The 13,780-nt window shown below is 42.1% G+C and overlaps 1 protein-coding gene across 1 annotated transcript; it reads left to right on the forward strand.

The window, feature by feature from the left end:
* Positions 1 to 60: 60 nt before the first annotated feature.
* SLC35E1 (solute carrier family 35 member E1) lies at positions 61 to 10,932 on the forward strand. The gene is made up of 6 exons (XM_048831362.2): positions 61 to 466; positions 1,317 to 1,387; positions 1,785 to 1,922; positions 2,664 to 2,789; positions 3,266 to 3,511; positions 4,396 to 10,932. Exons 1-6 carry the CDS (start codon positions 76 to 78, stop codon positions 4,627 to 4,629), a joined length of 1,206 nt encoding a protein of 401 aa, XP_048687319.2. The 5' UTR covers positions 61 to 75; the 3' UTR covers positions 4,630 to 10,932.
* The last annotated feature ends 2,848 nt before the right edge of the window (positions 10,933 to 13,780 follow it).

The following is a 13,780-nucleotide window of genomic DNA, read 5'->3' on the forward strand; positions in this document are numbered from 1 at the left end:
GGAGGGCCCCCCCAGGAAGCGACGCGCTGGCGGCGCTGACGTTGCGCCGCGGTCTGTCGAGACCCGTAGGTAGCGATGGCGGCCGCGCTGGCGGCTCCGGGCGGCGGCGGCTCCGGCTCCGCGGCGGCGGCGGGCGCGGCGCGCGGACCGGCGCTGCGGGAGGGCGCCCGGGTGTCCGCGCTCTGCCTGGCCTGGTACGGGCTGAGCGCGGGCGGGAACGTGGTGAACAAGCTGCTGCTGGGTGGCTTCCCGCGGCCAGTCACCGTCTCGCTCTTCCACATCCTGGGGCTCTGCGGCCTCCTGCCGCCGCTGCTGCGCGCCTGGCGCGTCCCTCCGGCCGGGCCCGCGCAGCTGCCGCCCCGCGCCTACCCGCGCTACATCCTGCCGCTCGCCTTCGGCAAGTACTTCGCCTCCGTGTCGGCGCACGTCTCGCTCTGGCGGGTGCCGGTGTCCTACGCGCACACAGGTGAGGGGCGCCGGGGAGAGCTGAGCCCTTCCGTGCAGCCGCCGCAGAGCCTAGTTCAGCCGGCCCCAGGGAGCCCCCTGCGTTATTCCGGGCCCGGCCCGGCCCCCCTCGGGCCGGGGCGCCTTTGGTGGGGAGGGGTGCCATTTCTCTGACCTGTCCTTGGCTCAGCCTCGTTGCTTCCTTTCCCTTCCCTCGAAACTGAGTTACCCCTGCCCTGGTTCCTGTAGAGTCTTTCCCAGCTCATGTACTAGTAACGTTTGCTCCTTGTGGCCTATTATATTCCTCAAAAACAAGGAGTCCGGTGGCACCTTAAAGAGGATTTTACCCACGAAAGCTTATGCTCAAATACATCTGTTAGTCTTTAAGGTGCCACCGGACTCCTTGTTGTTTTTGTGGATACAGACTAACACGGCTGCCCCCTGATATTATATTCCTGCCACTCCCCTTTTTGAGCTACCCATCCTATTTACTATTTTCTATAGACTCTTAATCTGGTTCTTTGTGTCAGCCTGAGCTATGGACTCCCCACCCCTCTAAATGTATGATCAATGTTAGGCTCAGCCACATTCTAAACAAATGATGTTTTAAAGGAAAGGCATAACACTTTGAGTTTCTAACAGTTTTGTGAAACTTCCACTTGACAAAAGTTAAGGAGTACTTGCGGCACCTTCGTTGATGATCTTAATCTTTGTTTTATTTTCATAACCTCAGTTGTGACATTAACTCTTCCTCAGTACTAGGGTTTGGATATGTCCTTTTCCAGACTTCTGTGTACTTTCCCCATTCATGCTTTTCTGTTGGGAATAGTTTGACTTTAGTACCCTTATTTAAACTTTCCTTCTGCTTTCAGTAAAGGCAACAATGCCAATATGGGTGGTTCTGCTGTCAAGAATTATAATGAAAGAAAAACAGACTACAAAGGTAAGGAAATTACTGGTGATTCCTCATCTTCCTTTCCATTGCTAATCCATGCTGAATTTAATGACAGGGATTGAAAAATTCACTCACATGGGGCAAGTGGAAATCTTTCCCAAGCGAGTACTGTAAGATTTCAGAGAGTAAGCATTCATTTTACAGATATAAGCGTCTAGTCCTTATAATTGTAAAGAAATCCTTCCAAATATGAAGAGCGAGCTTATTCTGTGCTATCTGGAGCCAGACTCCTCCCATGTATCTGGCACAGTATAATTTTCTCAAGCTGCAACAAGGTGAAAGCGGAAACCCAGGATCTTGTTGTCCCTCTAAAAATGTGCATGAATGTTGTTGACTTGAAAGTTCCTAGAAGATGCATGCTGCTGTCATCTGCTTCCTCTTCCAGGTGTATTTATCACTGATCCCTATAATCAGTGGTGTACTGCTGGCTACAGTCACTGAACTCTCTTTTGATATGTGGGGACTCATCAGTGCTCTTGCTGCTACACTCTGTTTCTCGCTTCAGAACATCTTCTCCAAGAAGGTAATAGTTCTGTTGTTCGTTCTGCTGGATGGAACTCTTAAATATGTGGCATCACCTTTTGGATGGTAGGAATGTATTTCCCAGTATAGAACTGGGTTTGTATTCTTATATGGTGCTTTGTGCATCTGTTATATGTCCAGCAATAGTTCACAAAGCCTTGGAAGTTAGCTGTTATGTTGAGTGAAGAAAGTTGGCCATGACCCAGAGTTTATCCTTGGCTTTGTTCCATGCCATGGAATCTTTAGCTTCCATCAACAATGATTGAGAGGACTTCATGTCTAACAACATATTTGAAGGATGGCATCTTTACTGAGCCAGCCCCTCTCTCCAGACTGAAGTGCCATTACTCCAAGTCCTGCAGTGGAACTACAATCCAAATTTAAAACATGTAAATCAACTTGTGAACAAAAGTCAGACTTCTTAATACCAAACAGAATATTTAGCACTTATTAGTATGTGACTGATGCCCTTATATAGAATAAAGACTTGGCTGTTGACCCTTCCAGCATTCAAGTCAACTAGGCAGTACATCACTGCCTTCAGGTAGGCTGCTAGTTATCTTTAATCACATGGTACAAATTGAGTTGTAGGTTCTGTGAAAGAGAAGTATTGTAGTTGTTTGATCAAACACTACATCAATGAGTCAAATGTTTGGAATTGTACTTGCTGAAACAATTCCCCATCCTTTGAGTGAGGATGGTCAATACCTGGAGAAAGGGTGATTTCTGATGTCTTTATCAGGTGTTGAGAGATTCCAGAATACATCATCTTCGGCTGCTAAACATACTCGGATGTCATGCTGTGTTCTTCATGATCCCAACATGGGTTTTGGTGGATCTTTCTTCCTTTCTAGTAGAAAATGACTTGGTAAGTCTTTGGCAAGCTTCAAGGTAGGGTAATTGCTTGGACATCTCTCCTGCTTTTTAAAGATTTATCCATATCTAAGGCAAGAAGTATTGTAATTGCCACCATGTGCCACTAAACAGTGGTGAAAAAGCAGGCACTGAGGTTATGGTAAGGGCTCACTACAGAGTCACGAGGCAAAACAAAACTTGCCTGGTATGTGGCACTAGCACCTTGAGGCAAGAGCACTGAAGAGCAGATTGTGATGAGCCTAAAACATAGGTTGTGAGGTTGCCTGTTGAAATGGACAAAACAGTTAATTTGAGAGGGGAGATAGTGGTGTACCACTGCCTTTTTACTCAGCCCTTCCTACCAAAATGCCAGTAACAAGTGACTTGTTTGAGAAGCTATTGTGAATTGCATCCTTTTCGCCTTACGAAGTTCTCTATTTCTTCTCTGAAACTGAAGATTAACATTTTTTTACTTTGTTTTTTCCATAGAGTACAGTGTCCCACTGGTCCTGGACTTTAATGCTGCTCATAATCAGTGGATTTTGTAACTTTGCCCAGAATGTCATCGCCTTCAGTATTCTTAACTTAATCAGCCCATTAAGTTACTCTGTTGCAAATGCCACAAAAAGGATCATGGTCATTACAGTTTCCCTTATAATGCTTCGAAATCCAGTCACCAGCACCAACGTTCTTGGGATGCTAACTGCAATCTTAGGGGTATTTTTGTATAACAAGGTAAGTCTCTATTGTGAAACCTACGCCAGTCAGCCGTTACTCTTTACTGACTGTAAATAGCCTTTGTAAAATGAGTTGTCCATAAGCAGACCAAAACAGGTAATTGTGTAACAAAAAAAATCCCAAACAAAAATCATAAATGGCCAAGTTGTCAGGCTCAGGGGAGACCAAGAAATGAATGGGCCTTGGTTAATGAGCTCCCCCTGGACCTTGGGTGGATTGAGACACATTGACGTTGGAAGTGGGGAGCAGTGCATAAGGGGAGACTTGCTTTGCTGCTCCTTACTGTGACATTTGTGGCATCAGTGGACTTATCTCCAGAGTTGTAAATTATAGCATCTTTCACCACCACTTAAATTCATTCTTACAAATGTATACAGTGCTGCTCTTGCTCCTTTTCAGCTTCTACAAGCACACAAATACGTGTGCCAATAACTTGTTTGTTTGGGGGTTCTGGTGAACGTAACAAAAGATTTCTCGTGATCACTGTTCTAACCTAGATTGACTTCGTGTTTCACTAGTGGCTCAAGGCTTTTGAGCAAAATCAGGACTCTTGTTAACTAGGAATGATGATGGCAGAAGATTTGCATTAGGAGTAATTGTGGATTTAAAACATTAGTGAGCACAGCCTCTAAGGCAGTGGTTCTCAACCTGTTTACCATTGTGGGCCGCATATATGGCCCACAACATGTTATGTGGGCCGCATCCAATACTACCTGTATGGCCCTGAGACTGTCACCTGGGCCGCAGCTCTGTGCTGACTGGGCCGCAAGTGGAGAACCACTGCAGTCTAATGTGACTGGTTTCTGTGTGGAACATGTGTCTGCTCTTTGCTCACTGTTGTCTGAGAGAAGTAGTTAGTTAATTAATTCTTTGTTCCACAGACAAAATATGATGCAAATCAGGAAGCAAAGAAGCAGCTACTTCCAGTTACAACTGGAGACCTTATGAATATGGAACATCACTGGAACACTCCTGAAAAGTCTCAGAATGGACTCATGGCATTCGCACAACATGGAGATTATCAGTATGGCCGAGCCAGTGTCTTGACAGATCACTTCCAGTATAACAGGCAAAACTATCCAACGACATACAACTTAAACAGATATGATATATAGGATTCTGATAAGCAGGTATAGACTGTAACACAGTTTCCCCAGAATTATCAGAAACTTCTGGCATGCCCTTGAATGTAAAGCTGTAGATTGTATAGGTTCTTCAGAGGGGAAGATGCATGTGTATCAAAAGTGGTATAGACTTTCATTCTCAGCCAAGCAGGTCTCTAAACATGAAGCAATTGGATCAGACACTGGAAAGGAGTGTACAGTATAATTCTTGTACAGAGATTCTGGTGAAATGCAAGTGTAAAACTCCAGCGTAAATATTTGCTGTCATATGTTTTCAGAGCCTGTCAACTGACTGCTGTTTTGGCAGTAAAAATGTAGCCAGTATTTCCTTTCCATGCTAACAACTTGACCTTTAACTTGTGTTTTAATTTTATTTTTAATGCTACATAGCTCATTACTTTCCAAATGAAATTGATGAAACTTTTGGAGAAAGTGAAACTGTGTATGCTCCTAATTGGTGTTAGCAGGGCTTGTCAGCTGGAGGAGAGTTGTGCAGATTTGAATTTCAGTTGCACAGGTTTAAAACTTCATGTTGATATTAAGTACCTCTTGGAGAGATTTCACATTCTTTGATTAATGAAGTTGTGTAACTGTTTCAGTAGTTACTCTTTATCTGACAACAGAAAACACCTTGCCAAATAAAAATTAGTATTTGGAACAAGGGTGTTTTCCTGTGACTTCTCTGCACTGGTTTTTGTAAACCTAGCTTGTTGCCATGCTCAGTTGGGAGACGCTTATGGATTATGTTTTTTCTTTCTTACTCTTTTAATTGGGAGAATTATACTCCATCATATGACTTATGTTTCATGAATGTGGATTTGGATGTATCACATCCCTTCTGATTGTCTACAAAATTTATTTTTTGGCCCCCAATTATATTTTATATGTTTCTCTTCCACAATAGTTCTAGTAGCACTAAGTATGTTCTGCCTAACTTGTATGTTCAGATGAGTTGTGGAAGTTAACGTTTATACCCTTCTTTCCTCCTGTAGTGCCCCTGGCTTGAATAATGAATTATTATGAGAAACTGTTCTTGAGTCAAGAGTGAATATGTAAAATTGTGAAGAATGTGTATTGAATTTTCTGTTTTGCACTTTTTGCATAAATGAGGGTGCTTTGACAAAACATGAAGTTTTGTTAATGAGTTATGTCAGAAATTGTGTGTGTGAGATAAAAGATAAAGAGTTTTCTATACTCCATATGAGCTTTGGAGTATAGAAAACTATTTTTGGCAAAGAAGATGATCTTCAGGCCTTGTCTCTTGGAGGAGGAGCCCATCATATAGTGGACTGAGATTCTGGCAGAAGAAGTGCTGGGCGCATTCTTGCTGATGAGTCATTAAACAAACATTAGTGACTGACGTTAGTGGTGGTGGATACTATACAAAATACTCCGTCCCCATGTGTTCGTTTCATGAAAGATGATTGCCTTTTAGAAGCAAGATAATTTTGTGGCTTTCTTCTGGATTAATTATTTACGTACCTTTTTCTTCTGTAAGTGCAAAGCTAAATCTATTCCCAGTTTGCTAGATGCTTGTAGAAATTCCCAGTTTAATAGTTTTGTTGATGTGTCTCAAAGGAGATAATGGTGCACCTGAATCTCTGAAAGGGCCAAATTCAGTCATGGTGTATGAGCAGAACTCTACTGATGTCAGTGGAGGTGAGTGTGTTCATGCTAGTAGGAAATTTGCACTTGGATGTTTAGTCTGGAAAACTCATGGTTCAGAAATCATTCTGGAGACCCTTCCCACACAACTGTTAAATCACAACTGCTTTCATAGACTCCGGGCTTCATTTCTTTACAACTGTTATTTCATATTAACATGCAAAAGGGAAAAATACAGCCAGTGGAAAGACTGACATAATGTATTTTTAAGGCACCCTTTTTAATATCTGAGTAACATTGCATAAATGCAGAAGGAAGGATGATCTTGTGGTTTAATACTCTGGACTGGGACTCTGGTTCAGTTCCTGGTTCTGCTGTAAACTTCCCATGTGCACTTGGACAAATCACTTAGCCTGAAATTTTCAGAGGAGGTTAAGGGAGTTAGATGCCAAATTCAGTTACTTTCAATGGGAGCTGAGTGTGTAACTCCTATAAACCTGTCTGAAAATCTCAGCCTTGATTTTTGTGCCTCCGTTCCCTATCCGTAAAATGGAGATAATTCTTCCATACCTCATAGGGGTGCTGTTCTGGGTTACTGCAGTGATGGAGGCCATAAAAAGGCATAACAATCCCTCTGATCTGTGCTTTTCTAGTGTGCCTACCACCATAATATCTTGGTACCATGTGAATCATCCCTTCAGGGAAGAGGAACACAGCCACCTTCTCCTTTTTTCCTAAGTAGATACTTGCTTAATCATATTTAGGTGCCTTTTTTTCTAGTGATTGCAACCTAGTCTGTTTCACAACTCCTTCCTTAGAAGGCTTGTATTGCACCCTCCTAAACTAGCAGGACTTGGGCTCAGTCTCAGCTGTGAGGGTTGTAATCACAAGTGAGGGCCCCTTCTGAGAATGCCTTGTCTCTGTTTCTCAAGTTCTGATCTGGACTGTGGCAGCCTCAGTGTCCCCCATGAACACAACTGCTGTAATGCGTAGCAGTGCAATGCAATAGGGGGTGAGAGCTAGGCCATCGTCCACTTAGGGCTCTGAAGATAACTTTGTAGGCTTTTTTCCTAGAGGCTACGTGACCTGTGGTCATGCTTTGCTAGTTCAAGCTGTATAGTCAGTGGAAATTACTTTGTACAATAGAATCTTTAGGTGAATCATACTACAATAAATGATTTCCTTGAATACCTGAACCAAAGTTCCAATGCAATTACTGCCTACATTCAGGTAAAGGAAGTTTCTGATATTGTTGGAACTTGTAATATTACTAGACATTGCGAGATTTTGTTTCGTGAGGTGAAACATTTGTCTAGTTTTAACATGGTTTGTAAATTAATGGCATATTTAACTGTACATAGGTCTGTAGAAAATATGAAAACACAGGAATAAAAAGGGTATATCTAGATAATCATGTATAATGACCCTGCTATTAAATAAGTTACTCTTTTTTTGCTTTCAGTACATTTTGAGGGAGTGCCATAAATCAGTAAGAATATTAGCCAATTGGGGGACCAGATTAATTTTTTGCAATATTTTATTGTGTGTAATATGTTGGTTTCAGATATTTACATAGAATAAAAGAAAGCTGGGGCTCTGTAATTAGTGTCTAAGATTCAGACATCAGCTACTGCAGCTTTTTTAAATTGTCAGAGTTCCACAGTCTGTCTATAGTGTACATTACATTGACGCAAAACTATCCACCCAAAAGTACTGGGTATTACTAAAAATAAGCATGCGCAAAGAAACCAGGCACTTCTTTCAGCTACCCCTTCCGTGGGTTTTTGCATTGAGAGAGTCCATCAAATAACTTGGTGCTGCTCGAAGATCTTGTGAAAACCTTTCCCTTATGGACCAAATGATGACTAGCGGTGTCCTTATTTCAGTCAATGAAACATTCAGGTGTCTTATGCAGTTACCTGAAATAACTAAACACTGATGAATTATATTCTGAGACAGTTCAATATATTAGGAGTGCAAGGCTCTTGTGAAAATGAAAATGACTTTAGTAACTTCAGGTCAACACTAAGAGAGTTGCTGGTCAGAAAAGGTCCCATCCTTCAGTAATGTCCTAACCCACCTCTCTATTGTCTTCAATGTAGCAGTAGAATTTTCTGCTATAAAGCTGTTTGTATTGCCCTTAGCCATGTTATAAGCTGAGAGTTTAAAAAAAAAACAAAAAAAAACCTAGGTTAACTTGGTGCTGCTAAGAGCAGTTTAAGGTAAATGATTAATTGTGATCTTATTTACATACAAATATTTATATGTAAATATTTAAGAGCAGCTGTATGGGTGCACATAAAAACCTTCCCCATTCTGTGTTTTTTAACATGTTGATACGTTTTGGATGAATTTATTGTGTGTTTAGTGTTTTTACCTCTCACAGGATAAAATCTGATGCTTATGGAATCTGGCACTTAAAACTGTAGACAAGAGTGTGAATTGCTGTAAAATGTTTGTGGTTCTTATTTCTACTGCATTACTCTGTACCACTCAGTATGTAACTTAGTATGACTGTTTTGTCTGCCCTTAGTGGCGGATTCCCATCTGCTACTCTGTATATACCATCATTGGTGGTGTGCTGGTGGTCCATATCAGGTGAAAGACTAAGGAGAGGGAGAAATTGCTCTGGTGGCTTTTGAGTGTTGGGGAATCTGTGGGGATTTATCTGCTATCTAATTGGGTAGGTTAGATGGACTTTTTAGACCTGCCGTGGAGTTCCTTACTTAGATACCTGGTGGTGGTGGTGGTGGTGGTTGTAGCCCTCTGGGCACCTTGTGATTACCAAGAAGGTTGAGTAGTGTTGCTGCGGATATGGTAGACTTGACAGTGGTTGTAAGGACTTAGAGCACTAGAATCTTGTAGAGTTTGGCAAGTGGAGGCGTGTGGTGGTGGTAGTCTTGATTGAGAAGTTTCTTGCTAGGTGAAGCTACAACTAAAATTCTTAATATGATCCTGCAGTGTTCTGTGGAACGCCCAAGAATGCAGAGTGATGGAGAAATGGTGACCAGACTCTTCCTATTGTTTGGTATAAAGTCAGTTTCAGTTGTGCACCATCATATCCAGACATGCTGCAAAAGCTCATTTTCTTGTGAGCTTTTAGGGCGATGGGGGTCTAATAGATAGAGGGTGGGTGGGTCTTGTGATATAGTTGTGTTGGGGGAGTTCACCTTTTTTCTTTTGTGGGAGTGTCTATGAACTGGTATTTTGTGTAACTGGAAATATACTGCTGAAGTATACTGCTGAAACTGTGGGAGGTGTCTGCAACTGTATGTCCCAGACAAAGAGGTAAAAAAAACCTCTTGGATCAAGTCCTCATTAGGTCTTCTAAAACTCTAACTGGTCATTTGTTTTTATAAGTTGAGTTTTTCTTTCCTAATAGTTTAGGCCCCACATTTAGATTTTTATGGTCTTGTTCTGTAGTTCTCATATAAACTATATCCCAAAATGGTTTTGAGAATTACTTAGTGAAGCAGAGGGAGTGAAGAGAGAAGTAAGAGTTGGTGACAAAGGAGAAAAGCTGCTCAACTGAAGTGTGAAGCAACATGGCAAGTCAGTGATAGTTTTTAAAGGGTTTTTCAAAACCCTTTAAAAACTATCAACTTGAATATAAATGTTTGATTTTTTTAAACTTCAGTTTTGGAAGAGAAGTTGGAAACTCAAGTACAAAAGGATTGTGTTAACATATGAGAACCATAAAATGAAACATCAGTCTAATTTTATTGTACAAGATGAAATGCAAAATGTGAACTGTAAATGGTGAAAAGCTATATTTTAAATTTTTTAATTAAAAGTAACACAAGGCTTCTTAATTATGGCATGATAGTGTCCCTTTAAAGAATGTGCACTTTCTTTCTCTGTAACAATTATGCTCATACTTAAGTTTAATTAGCTCTGTAGTAGGTTCCTGCATGCCCAGGTTCTTGACATCCTGACATTGGGTAATAAAATTCCTGTGTAGTGTTAAGTGCTGCTGGCGTGGACTGGTGTTAAGTCACAAAAGCTCTCTCTCCCTGTCCCCCTCCACCATGTTCAAATTATAACATTTCTGTAAGAGTTGAGCCAAGGTCCAAATGCTGTGGTTACACTATCCTAATATGTATGCAAATTAGGTGTTTATTCCTTTGAGGATGTTGAAATGGGAATAGTCCAAAAAGATTTGCAAAGGTTTTGGGACAAGGAGGGGGAGAGGAAACAGACCTGCTCTTATTGCACAGATAAGTATTAACTGCTTGTTCTTAGAGGAATAGGAAATTTTTCTGATCTGTGGAACAGGCCTCAACTTGGAAAGATGAGTTCAGGACACTCTCTAAATGGTTAAACTTAGTATCTAAAATCTGAATCCTGTGGTAGAGTTCTTAAATATATTCCAGTTACTTCACAAATGTGAACTTTTTAGTTGTGCATCCAACAGAATTGGTTCATTTATGTTAATATGGAAAGGTGTATTCTGCTCTTGTTCTCTGAACGCTTCTCTTTTTAGAATGTAAAAAGAATATTTCCAGGGAAGGAATATTTAATTGTGATATGTATCTCTCTTCCAAATCTAAAGTGAATTTATTTCAAGTTTTATTTTTTATGTACAGTAATTATGAATTTTTAGCTTATGAACTTTAAAGTGGAAAAAAGTGTTGTAATTATACTTTTTAAATATTGAAAATGTAAATAAAGATGAATTCTGCAAAATCAGTTCCTGCCTACTGGTTAGAATTGTGGAGAAGCTGGCTAATTCTTGTCACCCTTGGGCTGTAACAAGATTAGCTAGTCTGCAGTTGGGCTATGGGACAATTTATTTAATGACTAGGGCCCTGCCAAATTCATGGCTGTGAAAAACGCATCACAGAGCGTGAAATCTGGGCTTTTGTGTACTTTTACCCTCTATTATTCAGATTTCACAGGAGAGACTAGCATTTCTTAAACTGTGGGTCTTAACCCAAGAGGGTGAGGGTGGGTGCAAGATTACTGTAGGGGGATCGTGGAATTGCCACCCTTACTTCTGCGCTCCTGCCTTCAGAGTTGGGTCAGGACTCCTACAGTTACAACACTGAAATTTCAGATTTAAATATCTGAAATCATGAAATTTCAGATTTTTAAAATCCTATGACTGTGAAATTGACCAAAATGGACTGTGAATTTGGTAGGGCCCTATTAATGACCAAAGGATTTAGCCTGTTAAACTTGTAACATGTTGCAGTAAGTGGCTTCTCTAACATATTACCTGTTTAACCAAGGACATAAGTTTTTTTCCTTGCACTCAAGAGTAAGAGTAACTACGTTCTAGTTACAGATCTTCCAGATGCTCACACAGCATAATGAGGAGGGTGGGCTGGTGTCAATATTTTTATCCCAATTAGGTCCTGTTCATTTTGCAGTTTGGTCTAAGCAGGTATATAAAATATACTACAATGCCGGCAATATAAAATCCCCTCTTTTAGCATTTTGATAAGTTTGGTTCCAGTGACTTGTTCTACATTATCCCATGGTTTTCATCTAGATAGTTTAATACAGCCTATCAGCTAGCAGACTCACATTTCCAGTCTCCAACAGTCATAGCTGACTTTTTCAAAATGGCGTAGGGGACTCTTACAAAGGCATAAAGCGCGGTTAGGTACTTAACTCCCACTTAAATCTTCTCCTTAGACACCCTTCCCTAAAATTAATGGAAGATGGTTCTTAAACCCCACTGTTCAGTACTTGCCACCCAAAGGAACACTAGAATTGTCCACTTGTGTGTTTATCATATGCACAGGAACAGGAAGCTTCCTTTATTATTAGTTCAACCTGCAAATGCAAAATTATTTCTGCTGAGTCTCCTCTCCCAGAGATCTGTTTACTGTATACTGGTATAGACTTTGTTTTTGCTCCATGGAAAAAGTAGTGAGATGAAAAAGCTCTCTCTCTCTCTAGGTTTCCCTAGCTGATGCAGTGCTTCATGTGGTTTTCATTCTCTTCCAGGGATGAACAAGGAAACCTAGAGACAGCTTTTTGTCTCTACTTCTTCCATAGAGCAAAAACCACAAAAGTCCGAGTATACAGTGAACAGATCTCTAGGTAAACTGGGATTAAAATAGAAAAATCTGCTCTTGCAGGGACAAGTGGACAATTCTAATGTTCCTTAGGGCAGCAAGTACAACCTTCACAGATTTCAGAGTAGGAGCCGTGTTAGTCTGTATTTGCAAAAAGAAAAGGAGTACTTGTGGCACCTTAGAGACTAACCAATTTATCTGAGCATAAGCTTTCGTGAGCTACAGCTCACTTCATCGGACGTAGCTCATGAAAGCTTATGCTCAAATAAATTGGTTAGTCTCTAAGGTGCCACAAGTCCTTCTTTTCTTTTTGTGAACCTTCACCGAGACAACTGTACCTGGCCTTGATCCGGCCTCTGCATTACAGACTTGTGATCTGTCCCATACAACTCTACTCCAGTAATTGAAATTCAGACCCCATTTAATCTGTCTTGATAGAAGAATCTACCTGCCCCATGTATCCTGTTAGTGAAGCTGTTACAGCTTCCCTTCAAGGAAACTGTAGTGAAGCCGAAGGATGGGCCAGAACCAGGAACAGATCAGTCCAGGAAGCCTTGCCAAAGAAATGGAGTGATGGAACTGATTTTTTTTTTTTTCAATTAAAAGCGATCTCTGTTTTGAGAATTTTCTGATTCAATAAAACCAGCCCTAATTACTGAGATTATTATATGCCTGTAACTGTTTCCATCACATGCTTGCTGAGCACTTTATACAATCATTAGTGAATTAAGTCTCCCATTCTGCTTCTGCTGCCTATGAAAGGCAAAGACTGTTATTCCCAATTTATAAAATTGGAAACTGAGGTGAGTTTGCCGGACACCATGCAGTGAGCACAAGGAAGAGTTAGGGCTGGTATAAACACAGGTGGTGTTGTAGTACTATAAATATCTGTTCAGAAACAGATTATAGTTAAAGTGGGACAAATCCCCAGTGTGGACTATTATGCTGGTATAAAAGTGATTATGCTGGTATATTCCCCTAACCTTCAGGGGCTCCAGGAGTCCTAGTCCCTGTTGTGCTTTTACACTGGAGGGTGCCCTCTGAAGTGCCGCTCTGATTGCGCTGCCCTGTACTCACAGAAGCGGCTGCCCTGGGGCCTCTCCCCGCGGTGGGATGCTCACGGTACCAACGCGTAACTGTGTCAGCGGCAGCAATGGCTGGAAGGTTGCAGCGCCCAGGGGCCGCTCCGGGACAGCGCCGCTGGCCCGAAGCGGTTTCCGTTCTACACGGGGTTGGCAATTCGATTCACGGGCTCTCAGGAACCCCCGGCCCCCAGGACAAAGCGTCCCAGCGCCCCGGGGCAGGGAGCAGCGCTCCAGCGGTAAATTCACACGCGGCGCCCGCCAGGACCGGGGCGCGCCACACGCGGGGCCTGGAGGAGACGGGGCGGGGGGAGAAGCGGCGTTCGTGGATCGGGCGGGGTGGGGCAAGAGAGGCCGCCCCGACCCAGCGCTGCCGCCTCCCTCGCCTCAGCCGCGGGCGCTCGCGGAGCAAGGGACTCACGCGCCGGA

This window comes from Caretta caretta, chromosome 25 (genome assembly GCF_965140235.1).
Source record: "Caretta caretta isolate rCarCar2 chromosome 25, rCarCar1.hap1, whole genome shotgun sequence".
In the NCBI taxonomy this organism is placed as follows: Eukaryota; Metazoa; Chordata; order Testudines; family Cheloniidae; genus Caretta; species Caretta caretta.